General features: G+C 62.8%; 1 protein-coding gene across 7 annotated transcripts in view; it reads left to right on the top strand.

Moving 5' to 3' along the window:
* GPR68 (G protein-coupled receptor 68) overlaps positions 1 to 14,617 on the top strand; it is a 28,521-nt gene extending 13,904 nt beyond the window's left edge. For 3 of the 7 annotated variants that reach the window (XM_045823829.1, XM_045823826.1, XM_045823830.1), the window contains exon 3: positions 11,367 to 14,617. In XM_045823829.1, coding sequence (XP_045679785.1) covers positions 11,495 to 12,583 — 1,089 coding nt within the window. In that variant the 5' untranslated portion in view covers positions 11,367 to 11,494 and the 3' untranslated portion in view covers positions 12,584 to 14,617. Of the gene's footprint in view, positions 1 to 3,273; positions 3,837 to 4,324; positions 4,426 to 6,519; positions 6,797 to 7,944; positions 7,969 to 11,366 lie in introns of those variants that run through there. The other 4 variants (XM_045823827.1, XM_045823833.1, XM_045823831.1 and 1 more) reach the window with 4 other exon arrangements.
* The last annotated feature ends 2,208 nt before the right edge of the window (positions 14,618 to 16,825 follow it).

Here is a 16,825-nt window from a genome sequence, read left to right as displayed (position 1 = left end):
TCTGACGCCAAACGGCTCTGCCGCTCGCAGCCCTGAGCCCCCGGGCAGGTTGCTGGCGCTGCCCGAGTGGCAGTCGCCTCGCCTGTAACACAGGGACAGCCCTGCCTCGCGGGGTCGACGCGCAGGTGAGAACAGGAAACGGTTGGAAAGTCCGCAGCACAGCACCCGGTACAAAGCGCGTGCTCCCGGCATGGCGAGGACTGTGCTCCTTGGTCCTAAGTGGCTCCCGCCCGTTCTGTAACTGCAACAGGGCCGAGGTGCCCGGCGCTTTTGGGAGGCTCTCTGCTGGCCCTCAATTCACACCTGGCCACTTCTGAACCTGTAGCAGTGTGGCACCTTGTATCAGCTCCTCTGATGTCAGTGCACGCGCTGAAGTGTAAGGCCCGGGGGAGGTCCAGGTCGGCCTTCAAGACACAAGTCAGCCGAGGTCCCTGCAGACGAATAGCGGATGGCTCATCATAGACACTCCTCATGCTTGTCAGAGCCCTGGAGGGTGCCCTGAGGTCTCGCCCTGACCAGCTCCAAATCAGCGGTGTAGCTGTGGGAAGAAGGGGATGCGCCATAACAAGCATCTTGCCAAGTTGGCCAGCCTACCCTTCACCTTTTCTAGGGAGAGTCAGACTGTGGGGAGAGTCAGACCTATAGCCTGAGGGAGCGGTGCTGCTACCACCATCCTCATCATCATGGCACCCTCCCTAACACTTACTGAGGACCTACTAAGCGCCAGGCACTTGTTGGAGCTCATCTTTCTGACTCTTGCAGACGTCCTTTGGCTACCCAGGAGTGCGATTTCTCAAGGCCATGTACCCTGACACTGGCAGCCCAGGGCCCTGACCTCCACAGTCAGGCCCAGAGCCTCTGCTTTTGACCCCCAGCCCGTGAGCACAGGGTTGTCGCCATGTGCTAGGGCCTTGCATGGCGCCACCAGCTCAGGGCAGATTCCAGAGTCCTCCCTGTGAGGACACCCAGGGCTTGTGGCCTGGGACTCTGTTGCCCTCAAAGTAGCCTGCAGAACAGTCCAGAAAATCCCACCAGCATTTCAGAGCCCAGGTCCCTGGAGCAGATGTTTAAGGTGGGGGGCAGACAGGGACGCCCGGGGTTCAGGCAAGCCTTCCGTCCATCATCCCAGGGGGCGTCTGCTGTGCTTCATGACTGCTGCCCCTGGGGCTGAGAGAGGGTGGGGGAAATGAACTGGGGGGTGGGGCCCAGCCCAGAGTATGCCCTTCTGTCTTCCCAGGAGGGAAGGGGGCCGGGGGGGGGGCCTGGCAGCCCCTGGGAGGCCACCGCACCCCGCAGGGCTGGAGCGCCCTCATCTGTCACTAAGGGCCCCGGTCTGCTCAGCGGCACCTGCCAGGTTCTGGCCCTTTGGGCTTAAGGAGAGAAGTTTAAACAGGGGGGAGGTGGGCTGGGGGCTTCTCCTGAGGCTCCGTTTTTATCACAAACTCACTACTTTTACTGAGGTGCATGTCTACTTGGAGAGGTTTGGGGGAGTCGAGGTTCTGGGTCTCTTTGTCACCGCAGGCCACTGCCTGCTGCCTGTGTCACCGCGGCTTCTCGTCCTCCCTTCCTGTCTCAGGTTCAAGACAGAGCCCAGCAGCAAAGTCAAGCACAGCTCGGGCTGCTCTTTCTCTTGCTGAGCAGGCCTTCCACAGAGGATGTGGGTCCTGGGCCCGGCCGCTTGGTGTGGAACTGAGGGCGGCTTCCTCCCTTCTGCAGCCCCCGGGGCCCAGTGGGGAGGAACGGCGGGTGTGGGGGGGGGTCCTTCGCCCTAGAGAGAGAAAGACCCCCCTTGCAGATGAGGTGGTGCTTACTGTTGGCAGAGGGGGCTGCACAGCCTGGGGCAGCTTGGGAGTCTTGGTCTGGAGGAGAGGACACGGTGTCCTCAGCGGTTCTTCCAGGTACAGACAGCGAGGGTGGGGACGGCCTGTGTGTGCGCGCCTGGGGGTTCCCGGCTGCCCCGTAGAGAGAGCCAGGGTGCTCTCCTTGGCCGGTGTGTCCTGGGGGGAGCCGGGCATTCACCACGAAGTCGACCCTTCCCTCCTAATCCACGCGTCCTTTTGTGTGATGTCGGGGAGAGCCAGCCGCCTCCACACTCAGGAACAGCGCCTGTGTCTCCGTGAACACGGCCGCGCTGCAGCGAGGCACAGCCTTTCTCGGTAACTAACACAGGAGACCGCTGAGGAGGGCCCAGGCCCGCAGAGGGGGGTTTTTCCCGGGACCCCTCCCGATACAGCCCCCCCCCACACACACACAGGACTAGAGCGATTTGCTCTCTGGAGAAGACAAGTCTTGCAGACAGACCCCGAGACAGAGCGGGGAGCACGCACATCCTCAGTGACCCCCACCCCCGTGCATGGTGGGTGTTGGCTCCCTGGTTCTAGCAACGCGCCCCATGAGCAGCTTCTGAGGAGGGAGGGGGTCCTGCCACAACAGCGTGGCTCCTGCAGCGTGGCAGCAGGTTGTTCGAATCCCAGCTCCATCGCCTAGCTGTGAGACCCTGACTGGGTTCTGGGTGTCCTCCCTACCCGGGTGGTGAGGGGGCTGGGCTAGGGAGCCTCCAGGGGCCCCATCCACCCTGCTATGCTGACAGTTCAGTGAATGCCCCCAAGAGCCAGAAGACCCCTTGCCGCCAGAGCCCTGTGCTTGCTCCCCACTCGGGGCCTCGCTGTGGAAAATCTCGATGCTGCCTTATCTGTGGCCCCGGGCCCTCCTCCGGTGCCCAGGCTCCGCTGGTCTGCAGAACGGGCCCCGGCCCCTGAGACACGCACGTCAGCACGTCTGCACTTGGCTGCCCGCTGGCAGTGTCCAGGGAGCTGTGAAAGACCTGGGTGCCGCCAGCGCCTCTCCAGGAAACATGGTTTCATCCACCCAGCGTGGGGCCTGGCATCGGTGTTGTTTTTATGAGCTCTCCAGGTTTTTTCTAAGGCACCCGGGACCCACTGACCCAGATGTTGGTTGCCGGTGGCTGGAGGGTGGTAGCCTGGGGTGGGAGCAGAAACAGTCAGCTTGCCCTGTTGTTCTCGCTGGGGTCCGCCGTGTACTCAGGTCACCTGAGCATCAGCCTGTATGAGCAGCTCCAGGGGGGGGCCAGCTGCCTGCATCTCCTCTCCCAGCATCCTGTAGGTGCTCAGAGGGGTTTGAACGGTAGGGTTAGGGCACCCCACTTCTCCTGCATGCCCCCCCCAGTTCCCAAGGTCCCCTGTCCCTACTTCAGGCTTTAACACTCCCCGGGAGGTTGCTCACTGGTGCGGGAAGCAGACGGGGGATGGTGGAGGGAGCGGTCCTGCGCCCTCGCCCCGCAGCTGCCTGGCGGCCCAGTGTTCCTGGGCGGCCGCCAGCCTGACACCGGATCGGACTGACAAGTTCACATGATTCTGCCTCAGCCCGGGGACCAGCGGCCTCCGGCTGGGGTTTTCTAGACGGAGCTGGGAGGCGCGGTCTGCGGGAGATCGCCGGAGGGGGAGCGTGCGTCCCTCCCGCCTGGGGGGTTTGCCAGCCAGGCAAGGTGCTTCTCAGCTCCTCCCTCGGGCCTCCCGGGAGCCACCGGAGGAAGCTGAGCTGTTTGAGGTTTGAGGGCAGAGCTCAGCCCTGAAGCAGAGGCACAGAGGCCCCGGGATTCCCTCTGGGACAACTCCCTTTCACTGCCGCTGTCTGCCTGCTCCTCGCTGGCTGACAGACCATCCCCATCCTGGGTTCCGGAGGCTGAGGAGGTGGGGGTCATCCCAAATAGGACCATGGCCCGTTAGAGGGCCAGGAAGTCAGTTCGGTAGCTCAGGACCTGCCTCCGGAAAAACAAAATAGGATAGCCGTGATCGGAGTGCGTCGCAGACGGTGGGGTAAGTATTGCTCTGGGGAAGTGTGTTCCTGGGCGCTTGCATGTGTGTGTAGAATGTGTGTGCTGGGTCACAGCGTCAGGTGCATTTCTTGCTGTGGTTTGTGGCCAAAAGAGCTTAAAGACAGCGCGTTGGTGCCTCCATGCCTGGATTCTGGATTCAGACCCCCCCCCCACCCTTCCCCGGCTCACCATGTGAACTTGACCAACTGCGTTAGCCTCTCTGGGCTTCAGGCTCTGTGAAACGGGTTGGCAGCGCCAGCCCCACCTGAGTCGCAGTGACTTTGTGAGCCCAGGTGGAATTGAACTTGGAAACAGTTACCAGGCCTTTAGAAATGAAATTCTGTCTCCTCGTCGTTGGTGGAGCGGGGCTCCCTGGGGGAACGACAGGGGCTAAGGAAAAACGCCCCCCCAGCTTCTGCTCCCGCCCCAGGGGGAAGCCTCGGCAGCCGCTGAAACACACACACCCTTTTGGGAAATGGAACAACCTTGGGTAGAGAGTGTGGCGGTCCGACCAGATAAAGGAAGAGAAGCTGGGCTGGCAGGAAACTCCCTGCTCTGCGGGCTCCGGCGAGCAGCGCCGCTCTGGCCCCGTGAGTAATTGTCTGCGTGCCCGTGTGCGCCCGGTGGAAGAGACGGTGACGGATTAGATCACTGTCTGTGTCCCGGCCGCATGCCAGCGCGGGCACCTCCTCCTGGCTGGGAACACGTGAAGGCTCTTACCTTGCGTCAAAGAGGCCCTTCCTTTCAGGGCTTAAGTTCCCTTGGTCACTAAAGTCCTCGGAGACACCTCTGTGCCAATGAGCGTTTGTCTGAAGACTTGCCTCTGGGTGTTGGGCCGTCTCTGTCTGGGGACTGGGTGGCCAAGTGTCTGAAGTGGGTGCAGTGGGTCCTCGTTTGGTTCTTTGCCCTGGGGGAACCACAGCTGGACGCACCTGGTGTCTTCAGTAGGTGCCGAGGAAAGGGTTGGCCGGGCAGAGCACCCCCCAGGTGCAGGGGGCTGGCCTGGGACTAAGCCTGGAGGTGGAGGGTGGCTGCTCAGAACGATCATGACAGACAGACAGACAGACAGAGAGTGCATGGCGTGAGGGCAAGGGTGGGCCGGTCTGAGTTCAGAACCCAGCCAAGCACCCTGTACCAGGGGGGGTCTGGAGCAGGTCAGTCCCTCTCGCTCTGACCCTCGGTTTTGTCTCCTCGTCTGTAAAGGGGCCCAGCGAGAGTGGGGTGGGGAGAGCCGTGTGTGGCCCGTGGGAGGCTCTGGGCGGATGGGGCTCGGCTCTCCCACCCCACCCCCCACCATCTGCATGTTCACAGAACCCTTTCGCCTCGTCCACTGTGTCTTCTGATTTCTGAGGGGCAAGATGCCGGTGGAGACCAGGCAGACAAGGGCCACCCCTGGCAAGGTGCCGTTTCCGCCTGGGGGTGCCTGTCTTCGGGGACCGGTGGCAGGGCGGGCTGGCCGGGACGAGGTCTCGGTGGATGAGCAGGACCCTCTGAGCAGCTCGGGCAGGAGGCTGCGGTGATTCCTCCTTGTTGCTTTCCTGTTTCTATTAATGAGACCTCCTCTGTCCCAGGCCCAACTTCAACCCTCCCCCCGCCCAGCCATCTGATAATCTGCCCACCCATCCATCCGTCTCCCTACCCACTAACCCACCCACCCATCCATCCAGGTACCCGTCACCCATCCAGCTGTTCCCATACCCACCCACTTAGCCCTGCACACACCCCCCACCCCGTCATCCACCTGCCCACCCATTTACTCCCATCTGTCCATCGGCCCCTCATCCGTTTGTCTGCCCACCCATCCACTCACCCATCTCTTCACCCACCCACCCATCCAACATGCCACTTTTGAGAGCTCATCAGGGCTGAGCACTGAGGCCCATCTCAGATTTGTCCCTGGCTGTGCTCTGCCACCCTCCCAGTCAGTGGTTCGTTAGTGACCACAGCTGCCGCTGGTGTCCTGGCGGGCCACGCCCTCCTCACACCTAGCTCCAGTCACGCCAAGGTACTTTCAGTTCCCCGACGGAGCTCCCCCCCCACCCCGCTGTCTCCCCTGGATTTGATCTGTCGCAGGCGTTGCTTCCCCAGGCAGAAGCCGCCCTCTGCCCGCTGCCCGGGCAGCCCTCCCCCTTCTCCTGGCCTGAGCACGACACTCGGCTCGGGACGGGGAGGCTCTTCTGGCCGGGCCGGGTCGCTCCTGCTGCACCCTCTTCAGTGCTGTGCCCTCCCTGGGCGCTGGCTGGCTTTTCTTCTCCCTTCTCCCGTGAGACTGGGAGCAGCTGGAGCTGTACCAGGGCCTGGTCCAGTGCAACGCCGTCCGTGTTAGACAGAATCCATAAGGATGTGTCCTGTGAATGAACAAGTGAATGGGGAGTGGGTGGGTGTGGATGGATACATGGACGGACGGACGGACAGTTGGACCAACGAACAGACTGGTGGATGGTTGGAAAGCCATTGAAGGGTTTGGAGCAGCAGCGATTCGGTTAGATTTGCGTTTCGGAGGACGGCTCTGCGGTGGTGAGATAGAGACACAGGAAACCCAACTGGAGGCCGCGGCACGGATTCTGGGGAGAGGAAGTCTCGAGCGAGCCCATCTGGGCGCTGGCGGGGGAGCTGAAGAGGAGGGGGTGGATGTGGGGGATGTTCAGGAGTAGGAGATGGCAGAGCCGGCCAAGGAAGCGGGCGCTGTGGACGAAGATGGGGGAAGAAGGTGGAGGCCAGCCACCCAACCTGAGCGACCGGGCAGGCGGCAGACCAGTGGAGGAAAGGACAGAGGCGGGACGGGCCTCACGGAGCGTGTCCTGCCTGGCGAGAGGAAGCTGCTCATGTCCACCTTCCCCCTGGGCAGGGCGGTGAGGTCTGGGAGCGCTGAGAGTGTCGAGGGGGTGGAGCCCCCGGAGGAGCCGTCGCCCCATGGAGAGAGAGCGTGTGTGGAGAGGGGAGCACAAGGCAACGGTGAATGTGAGTGGGGGCGACCAGTGAGCCCCGCTGTCCCCCGCCTGGAGCGGCAGTCACTTATGTGCGTGGTGTTCCCATCTCACGAGATCGGGGGCTCCCTGAGGGTGGGAGCCGCTCCTTCCGCACCCAGGTCCCCCGTGTCCGGTCCCCTGCTGTGCACCCTGCAGATGCTCCGCGGATGCACTCTGAAGGGCACCCAGAGGTGCTGGACTGTCGGGCAAACCAGTCCCTCCCTTCGGGCCTCAGTGTCCTCATCCCCGAAACGGGGGAAGTAACGAGGTTGTTGTGAAGGCCGGGCAGGAGCATAGACATGAAACACCTGGGAACCGTGAGGGATTTCTCAGACACGGAGTGGAAGTCCAGTCACCGTGCTCTGAAACACGGTGCCCGTCCCTCCCTCCGTCTGGAAAGCCCGAATCGGGCTGTTGGTCTCCCAGAAGCTGCGTCTGGTTCTGACCACAAGATTCTGTTGGGTGTTAAGTTCCCCTTGTAGCCAGCCACCTGTGCTCCCCAGCCTGGGACTCGGGTAGGGCACTTGGCCAGGAGCAAAGCCCAGACCTTCTAGACCTTTCGAGTCCCTTGCTAGTCCAGAGGTGGCTCACGGGCCAGCGGCACCATCGTCAGCGGGGAGCTTGCGGCAAATTCTGCAGCCCCGCCTCAGACCCACTGAGTCAGAAACTCCGGAGGTGGGGCCCCGTAATCGGCTGTAACCAATCCTCCGGGTGACTCAGCTGCACCGAGGCCAAGGAGCACTGTCTAGAATGTCAAAACCCTCTTTCTGCTGGAAAGTGAGCGCAGGAGGTACTTCAAGCACCGTAAATGCTGCTGCTTTGCCCTGCGGGCCTGGCTGTTGGTGACTTTGGTCGCCAGACTTCACTTATAGTTGGCCCAGGAGAGCGAAGCCACGGGCCTGTGCCCCACCGCAGGGGGACATGCTCCCACCAGTAAATAGCTGCTCCAGGGCCGGGGACTCCCAAGGGATGCTTAGGACCTGATGGGACGTGTTTCACGGTGACCCCATTTGCCCTGTTTGATTGACACGTGAGGGCCTGTGCTTACGAGTGAATGTCATCTTCCTGCCGGCGGCTTGTATCTGGACTGTGGAGACCCTGAGGTCCGGCTCGGTGGCCCTGGGGACGGTTCGGGGCACTGGGCTGCTGTCGACTTCCTCGTAGGTAAGCCAGGTGAACCGTTTCACCCCACAGGTGTGGGTGTGGGATTCACGGACAAGAACCGGCCAGAGGGGGGCAGGTAGGGCCAGCTCCTGACTGACGGGGCTGTGGGAGGAGCCAAGGGGTCCCAGGTCTCAGCTGCCCCTTGTCCCCTTCCTCTCCCTGCCAAAACATGGCAGCAACACAAAAGCACACACACACAAAAAAAACACAAGAAAACCCCGTGCATGGTGGGTGGGAATGTAAAATGGTGCAGCCCCGATGGAAAACAGAAGGACAGTTCCTCAAAAAATTAAAAACAGAACTACCCTATGACCCAGCAATTCCATGTCTGGGCACCTACACCCGACCCCGCAAAGAGACTCTGAGAGCAGGCACCCCAGCAGGGGACCCGTGTACCCAGGCTCACGGCGGCGCCCTTCGCAGTGGCTGAGAGGCAGGTACCACCCAAGTGTTCACCGACACGCGAAAGAACAAATGCAGAACATACATGCGGGGAAGTGGCGCTCAGCCTCACGTGGGGGGAAATTCTGACGCACGTTACAGCACGGATGAGCCTTGAGGACGCCGTGCTGCGTCACATAAGCCCGTCACAAGAAAGGACAAACGCTGTGGGAGCCCACTCGTCTGAGGGACCCAGAGGGGTCAGGTCCCTAGAGACAGGAGGCAGGGTGGGGGGCCGGGGGCTGGGGGGCGGGCGGGAGTGGGCGTCCGAGTGGAGCGGGGCAGCGTCTCTCGGGTGCGGAAGGTGAGGGGCTCTGGGGATGGGCAGTGGGTGGTCACGGTTGTTCTTCAGGGCGAGTGTCCTCAAGGCCAGAGAACCGGACGCTTAAACACGGTCAATGTGGTACATTTTATGTCGTGTGCATTTCACCACAATTAAAAAGGACAATGAGAGGCAGCCCCTCCGCCACCATCGCTGAAACCCCAGGCCTGTGTCCTGGAGAGGACCGGGGGTGGGCTTGACGGGGGGTCCTCGTTTTATGGGGGGCTGAGGGGTGGGGGTGAGTCTCAGGTGGGGACTGGAGGTGGCAGGGAGGCGGGACATGGAGCACGGAGACCTGGATTCTGACACCAGCGCCTCCTTCCTCGGGCTGGCTTCGGCAGGTCACCGCCCCCACCGCCCCCGGGGGCCTCAGTTTCCTCACCTGTAAGATGGGGAGGTGGCATTCACTCGTGCGTCCAGGGGGACTCATGAGTGCGTGTGGAACGCCAGGCACCGTGCCAGGGGCATGAGGCCTCTGCCCTGGGGGGATTTACATTCTTGTGGAGGAGACGGGTCGTCCACAAGCAGGCAGGGAAACACAAACCTCAGATACTGATGGGCGCTCTGTGGAGCAACCCAGGAGGGTGGTGGGACGGTGGCCAGGGCAGGCCTCGCAAGGGGAGGAGGTGACGTTGAAGCTGAGATCTGGCAGCAAAGGAGCCAGCCCCGAGGGGAGGTACAGGGTACAGGTGGGGCAGGGGGGGGGGGGCAGGCAGCAGCGGGGACACAGGCCAGCAGCGGGGCTGGGTGACCGGGCAGCACAGGAAGCAGGCCACGTGGCTGGCGTGTGGCAGCGGGGTGGGGGGCAAGTCCCATCCTGTAGGGCCTTGCCCGCCCCGTGAGGAACGTGGGTTCTGCCACAGGTGTGGTAAGAAGCCGTCTCAGCGGGTTGTGAGCACGGACGAGGAGGGTCTGCTCTGCATCCTGGGCGTTGCGTGGGTGAGGGTCGGGGCCTGCGTGGGGCGCTGGGGCAGGGGCGGGCTTGGGTGTGGGGAGGGCTGCAGGTGAGAAGGGGCAGCTCTGGACCAGACCCGTCTGCTGCCCATTTTAGAGACACGGTGGAAGCTGTGGGTTCCTCTCCCAGGGAAAAGAACGCACCTGCTTACGTAAGATCGAGAGTTTGTTTCCAGGGCACCACTTCCCGCTTGGCCCTGGCTCGGGGGCCACAGGGCGGGGCAGGGGCCGAGACAGAGCCTGCAGGAGCGTGGCCGTGGGGGGAGGGGCCCCGGCCAGCAGGTGGTGAGACGTGGGCCCTGAGCTCTGAGGGGCTTCGCTTCTGGTGGGAGAGAAGCAGGTTCCCTGTGGCGAGGGGAGGGCACAGGGCGGGGCCGATCTGCTGCCCCCGCCCAGCTGCCACTCAGACCCCACCCGTTCCGCGTCGGCAGCTGTGCTGTAGGCCACGCAGTCTCAGGGCGGGGGGTGGAAGTGGGTTCTTGGACGGAGTGAAGAACCTTCAATATTATAACGATTTGCCATCCCCCCAAAGGGCATGGTACAGGGACAGGCACGCAGTGTATACCTGAGGTGTTAAAATTTCATGGAGAGGGGTTGGGGTGGCGGGGGGAATGTCTAAACAGGCTCCTTGAGGGGATAACTGTGGGGGTTGAAAAAGCTGAAAAAGCTTGAAAAAGCTTGAAAAAGCTGAAAGCAATCTTGATTTAGACCCAGCCAGATTTTTCACCTGAACAGGAAGTGTTAAAGCAGCAGAGAAGCTCAAGCCTTTGACTCCAACATACTAACTTATAAAGGAGGCTCCCAACCCAAAATCGTGTTCTGTCTGGGTCAAAGGTGTTTGTGTGGACAGCGCCTCTTTGCTAAGTTCTCGACAGTGTGGCCTTCCGCTAACGCGAGTGGGAGAGACGACGGCCTCTCACTCCACCTCTTTGCCGCTGGAAAGCGGTGCCGTGCGTCTGACACCCGCCCTCTTCTGTGGCCCCGGTGCTGGCCCCGAGGGCGGCTGGGTTTGTCCCCGGCGTACACAGGAGGAGGCTGAGGCTCAGAAAGGGCAACTGGCTGGCACAGCCTGTAAGCGGCTGACCGTGGCCTGGTGCTCCTGGCCACCGCTGCCTGGCCCTGCGTCGTCCCCCTCCGCTGGGTCCCCGAGCTCCGTGGAAGAGAGGAGGGCTGGCCCCTGCTGAGAGACACCCAGGGATCCGGGCAGTGCCCGAGGGAAGCTGGCCCTTGTTTCCGGCCGGAGACTGTGGGATGTGGGCAAGGCTGGGCCCCTTCCGCGCCGGGTGGAGAGGCCCCAGGAGGGGCTGTGACCTCGGTGTGACCTGGTACGTTCCCGTGAACAAGGGGGGACTGCGCATGGTGCTCGCTGCTGTGGAAGACAGTGGCTGGGCCCTCCCCATCACACCTGCAGCAGGTTGGAGCTGATCTTCACCTTCAGCTTTCCTCAGAGAGCTGGGCTCAGAGGGGCTGTGCTTGCAGGGCTGGGAACATAAACGAAGGGCAGGAAGCCAGAGAAGGCGGATGGGGAGACCTAAGCCACATTCTGAGGTCGGGTTAGAGCTGGTTGGCTGGGCCACCCTCTGAATTCAGTGAGGCCCTCAGAACAGCGCCCGGCACACAGTGGGTGCTTTATACATGTTAGCTCCTGGTATTCTAAGCCTTTCCCACCTTTGGCTTTCAGAGGCTCACTCACCACCAAGGGGGCCCAGCCTCTGACCCAGCTTGAACCACATCCTGTGAACAGCATGGCGGCAGAGAGACGGGCCCACCCCCTGCGCCCATGACGGGGGAGCCCCTTCTGGCCCAAAGATGGGGAACATCACCACGAACAGCTCCTCCATGAACTGCACCATCGACCACACCATCCACCAGACGCTGGCCCCGGTGGTCTACGTCACGGTGCTGGTGGTGGGCTTCCCGGCCAACTGCCTGTCTCTCTACTTCGGCTACCTGCAGATCAAGGCCCGCAACGAGCTGGGCGTGTACCTCTGCAACCTGACGGTGGCCGACCTCCTCTACATCTGCTCGCTGCCCTTCTGGCTGCAGTACGTGCTGCAGCACGACAACTGGCTGTACGGCGACCTGTCCTGCCAGGTGTGCGGCATCCTCCTCTACGAGAACATCTACATCAGCGTGGGCTTCCTCTGCTGCATCTCCATCGACCGCTACCTGGCCGTGGCCCACCCCTTCCGCTTCCACCAGTTCCGCACCCTGAAGGCGGCCGTCGGCGTCAGCGTGGTCATCTGGGCCAAGGAGCTGCTGGCCAGCGTCTACTTCCTGCTGCACAAGGAGGTGGTGGAGGACGGGAACCAGCACCGCGTCTGCTTCGAGCACTACCCGCTGCAGCCATGGCAACGCGGCATCAACTACTACCGCTTCCTGGTGGGCTTCCTCTTCCCGCTCTGCCTGCTGCTGGCCGCCTACCGGGGCATCCTGCGGGCCGTGCACCGCAGCCACGGCACGCAGAAGAGCCGCAAGGACCAGATCCAGCGGCTGGTGCTCAGCACCATGGTCATCTTCCTGGCCTGCTTCCTGCCCTACCACGTGCTGCTGCTCGTGCGCAGCCTCTGGGAGTCCAGCTGCCAGTTCGCCAGGGGCGTCTTCAACGCCTACCACTTCTCCCTGCTCCTCACCAGCTTCAACTGCGTGGCCGACCCGGTGCTGTACTGCTTCGTCAGCGAGACCACCCACCGGGACCTGGCTCGCCTCCGTGCGGCCTGCTGGGCCTTCCTCACCTGCTCCAGGACCGGCGGGCCCAGGGAGGCCTACCCTCTGGGTGCCCCCGAGGCCTCCACGGGGAAGAACGAGGAGCCCGAGTTGTTACGGAAGCTCCACTCCACCTTCCAGACTCCCACCTCACCTGGAGGGGCGGGGTCACCCACAGCCAGGCTGGCCTAGCCAGAGTCCTCCGTGTGTGGGGTGCGTGAGGCCTGAGCTTGCTGGCCGGCCGCCCCCCCACTTTCTGCTGGAGGGAACGATGGGGTGAGGTCACCGAACCCTGGACCTGGGCTGCAGCAAGGCCTCTCTGGCGCCAGGGGGCCTGCTGGAGCTCGCTGAGCCAGCCGGGGTGCGCCCCGTCAGCTCAGGGGTGTCTTCCGTTGCAGCTGGGCCGCTGGCAGGAGGCAGGCAGTGAACTGTCAGCTCCGGAAGGTTTGCAAAGGGAAGCTGGGGTGGGGGTGCAGAGTTCGAGGGACGCTGGGACATGGGGGTGGGTACCTGGGCGTGCACCTGCCAGGGCCTTCCAGTGCCACTGCTGTCACAGATGACACCTGCCCGAACACACGAGTGGTGCATCCGAGGAGGTGACACAAAGCTGTGTGGTCATGGTCAACCATGGACCCCCCCACAGAAGGGGGCAGAAGGGAGAGGTGTGGGGCCAGGAGGCTGGGCAGGAGGAGGAGTGGGAGGGGGCATCTGGGGCACTGGCAGTGTGCATGGGGGGCCGGGGGTAGTGTTGGGCGGAGGAGAGACCCCGTACACAACTTCGCAGGGAGAGCCGAGCAGCCTCCCCAAGCTCCGGGGCGGGTGGAAAGCCAGTCTCAGGGCTCCCAGGGCTCCCGGGGGCGATGCCTGTGGCCCTTTAAAAAGTCGGCTCAGAAGCACAGATGTTGGGACAGGGGCCCCAAGACATGTGTTCGGGTGAGCACCCCTCACAGACTCCTGACGGGGTCTGTCTCTGCCCTCCAGACCCTGGAGCCTGGGAGTGTGTGTGTGTGTCCCTGTGTTCCAAGTGCCAGGGTCTCCGTGACAGCTGCGTGCCGAGACACTGAGGCCAGGGTCGTGGGACTACTGGCAGTGTCCCCCAACCCCACCAGCCTCTGCCTCCACCCCCTGCCACACCCACAGAGGGGCACAACATTCTCCCCAAGTTCTCAGACGCAACGAAACACATAAAATAGAGATGCGTTCTCTGGCACCTCTCAGCCCAAGCTCCCCTGCAGCTTAAACAGCCGCTGTACAGAGGAGGGGCCCTGGGCTCACCTTGCCCCCTGGTTCTCCCACACGGCCCCTCTGCCAGACATCCTACCGCACCCACCTGGAGAGGGGTGGTGGCCCGTGGGCTGCATGGAGCCTGGGGCACTGACCGCGGTCTTCTGTCCTGGCCCGGAAGGCTGGGCACCGGGTCAGCTCTCCTGCAGCTTGGTGCTGACCATGGTGAGCCCCTGCCCTGGGGATCGTACCAAGGACCAGAAGAGCTTATAGCTGCCCCAGGGACCTGCCCACCTTCACAGACATGCCAGCCCTCCAGACGTCCTGGCTGACACACTGGGGCCAGTGCCCACCTCCCTGGAGTCTGACTCCCTCACAGAGCCTGGGGCGGGACCCGGGATGGGGAGATAGATAGAAGCTGGCATCGGCAGAATGATTCTGGAATCTGCTAAGGGGAGGGCCAGGAGCACATCTTCCGTCTTTCTTCCCCTCCCTGTGCCCTGCCCGTCAGAGAGCCCAGAGAACACCGCCTAAAGGCGGAGAGCCCAGGCTGGGCCGCCCCGAAGTGGGGTGCCAGGGCTACACGTGGCTTTGACTGGGCAGCACCCGCCCCAGCCCCTTATGGTGGGTCTCCCATGACCCGAGGAGGCTCTCTCCCCTTCCCCGAAGGAGAAAGAGGCCAGGTCCGAAGGTGGCTGAAATGGCCACACAACCAAGAACCCCCCTCCCCGCCCAGCCCGCCCAGCACCCCCAGCCCAGGCTCTTCCTGGGGCAGCAGCACTGGTCAAGTGCTCCACGCCCCCTCCCTCCAGACATCCCCCTGGTCTGACCATCAACACCGGCGACCCCACCGGGCCGGACTGCAGGAGCTGAGGGCGGCTCCGCTGACTATCAAGAGTTGTATTTTCGTATTGTCCTTTTATGCCGAGTGTGCGTGTGTGTCGGACTGCGTGATGGATTTGTGTAGCAAACTCGAGCCTGCAAATAAAGTTCCCAGCTGCAGCCGGAGCGTGCTGTGCCGTCCTTCTGGGGAAGGAGGGTCTTCTAACACGGGGGGGGGGGGGGCAGATCTAGAGGGTCCCCGAAACACCCAACAAGGTCGGGAAGGTTGAGGGGTTGACTTTCTCACGGAAGACTCGCACAGAGCAGTTAGGGGGTCTGCCCGTGATCGCCCAGCAGTGTCCAAGGCGGATGGACAACCCCCCACCCAGCGAAGGGGGTCTTCTCCTCTTCCTCCTGCGCTTCGCAGAGTGCCCCGGCTCTTCCTCAGCCCTTACTGCAACTCCACTCTGGGTCGCCTCTCGGACACCTCCCCTTTGGGGACAGAGCCCAGCGCTGTGGTTTGGAGAACATCTCTCCTTCTGTCCTCAGACGTGTGACCCCTTCTGTGACCCCGGGAACTGCTGTTGTGGATGGAGAGGGAGGGCTCCATCAGACTGTCCCTCCCTCCCCAGGGAAGGTCATCGAGGAAGGCAGAAGGGCCTGCAGGGGTCGCCCCACCCCCACCCCAGGGCGGTCCTCACTGCGTGGCTTCGGTCTGGGGGCGGGTGGGGGCGCCCACATCTGCCGACCAGGCTGGAGCGTCTTCTCAGCAGCGGCCGGCTCCGTGTTTATGACCGTGGATTAGCTGCGTCTTATCGAAATGTACATTTGGTTTTAGTCACTTAATGCCTCTCTGGGTCAGATTCCAGAGTCCTGAAGTGTTTGGGAGGAGTCAGTCCTTCTTCCAAACAGACCGAGGATGTGGCTGGAGCTGAAGACTCTTCTCTCGTGCGAGAACAGGGGGAGGACAGGGTCCATCTGGTTTGGGCGGACGGCGGCAGACTGCTGTCCAGCGCCCCAGTGTTGCTGAGCCACATGAGGCTCACCTTCCTGTTTATACACAGCGGTCTGGGGGTGGGCCAGACGAGGGGGGGGGAGTTTTCAGCGCAGAGTGAGCCCCCGCCGGCTGCACAGAGTGTGGCCACGGGAGGGCCAGGATCCGGTCCTCTGGGGTCAGTGCTTTTCAGAAGAAAACTGCTTTTTGCATCTGGGGATCACTCAGCCTCCAGGAATTCATCTGGCAGGACAGCCGTCCTTGATGACAATGTCCCCGGGGTCACAGCGGTGCCCTGTGCTCTGGGGACACCATGGGATTTCAAGTCCATTTTCTTGAATTCAACACCTGTCAGAAGGGCGCTCTGAGGTCAGGCTCTGGGTGTCAGTGCTGGTGTGCTCTGTGAAAGTCACGGCAGCCAGGAGTTACTCCCTGTATGTCCCCATAATCATGGTCCGGTTGTGCAACAACTGGCCCCAAGGGCACTGCTGCCCCGCACCCGAGGCTGGGAAGAAAACCTGAACTCCCAAGGAGCCCACGTGGGACCGCTTTTCCCACTTGGAGCCGCCTCCACCTGACAGGTGTTAAACGCTCAGCGTCCCCCACCTCCTCTGAGCAGAACCCGCCTCTCCCAGTGTGACGCTTGGGTCTGAAGCGAGACTAAGTTTGCCGGACCTGGGTCGGAAGGGGACCGTCTGCCCACCTCACGGCTCGTGCGTGGGCTCCTCTGGCCAGCACATCCCCTCGCCAACGCAGACCGAGTTCACGCGAATGGCGTTTAGGCCACGTCCTCTCTGTCCTGCCTAGGGCGGTGGTCTTTTGAATCTCAGAGTTTGACCTCCCTGTGGAGCCCGGGGGACCCACACGGCATGGGCGGGAAGTAGCAGAATGCTGCGGGCTGGAGTAGGAGGGGCCGGCGGTCGGCAGGGCCTGTGCGGTGAGAGGCAGGGAATGACCCCGGGGGGCACACCCGGCCGGCTGAGTCGGGGGGCGGCCCGTGGCCGGAGGACACCAGGGGAACAAGGAGCCCCGGCCCCCGTAGCTGGTTTGCTTGCCTTCGAGTCTCACAGGCTCTGCGGGGCGCATGCACCTCGATGTGCCCAAGGTCACCGGCCTGCCCTTGAGCACCCAAATAGCATCCCAGGCTCTGTGTCCCAGGGCCCACCCCCCAACATCCCTGGAAATGCCCAGGATGCTCATGTGCCCCTGAGTCCGTCCTGGCAGAGGCTCCACCCCATCTCCAGTCCCGCCGTGCAAGGACAGGGTCACCTCTTGCCCCCCTGGAACCAGCCTCTCCAGGCTGCTGCCACGCCACTCCACATGTGGACTCCACAGCCCCTTCCCGGAGCATAGCCAAGACCAGGGCAGACCTGAGCAAGACTTGACTGAAGGCT

The sequence above is a fragment of the Phyllostomus hastatus genome, unplaced genomic scaffold (genome assembly GCF_019186645.2).
Source record: "Phyllostomus hastatus isolate PE091 unplaced genomic scaffold, TTU_PhHast_1.1 phas_scaffold_501, whole genome shotgun sequence".
NCBI lineage: Eukaryota > Metazoa > Chordata > Mammalia > Chiroptera > Phyllostomidae > Phyllostomus > Phyllostomus hastatus.
Note: the sequence above shows the minus strand (reverse complement) of the source record. Positions and strands in the feature narration are given on the sequence as shown.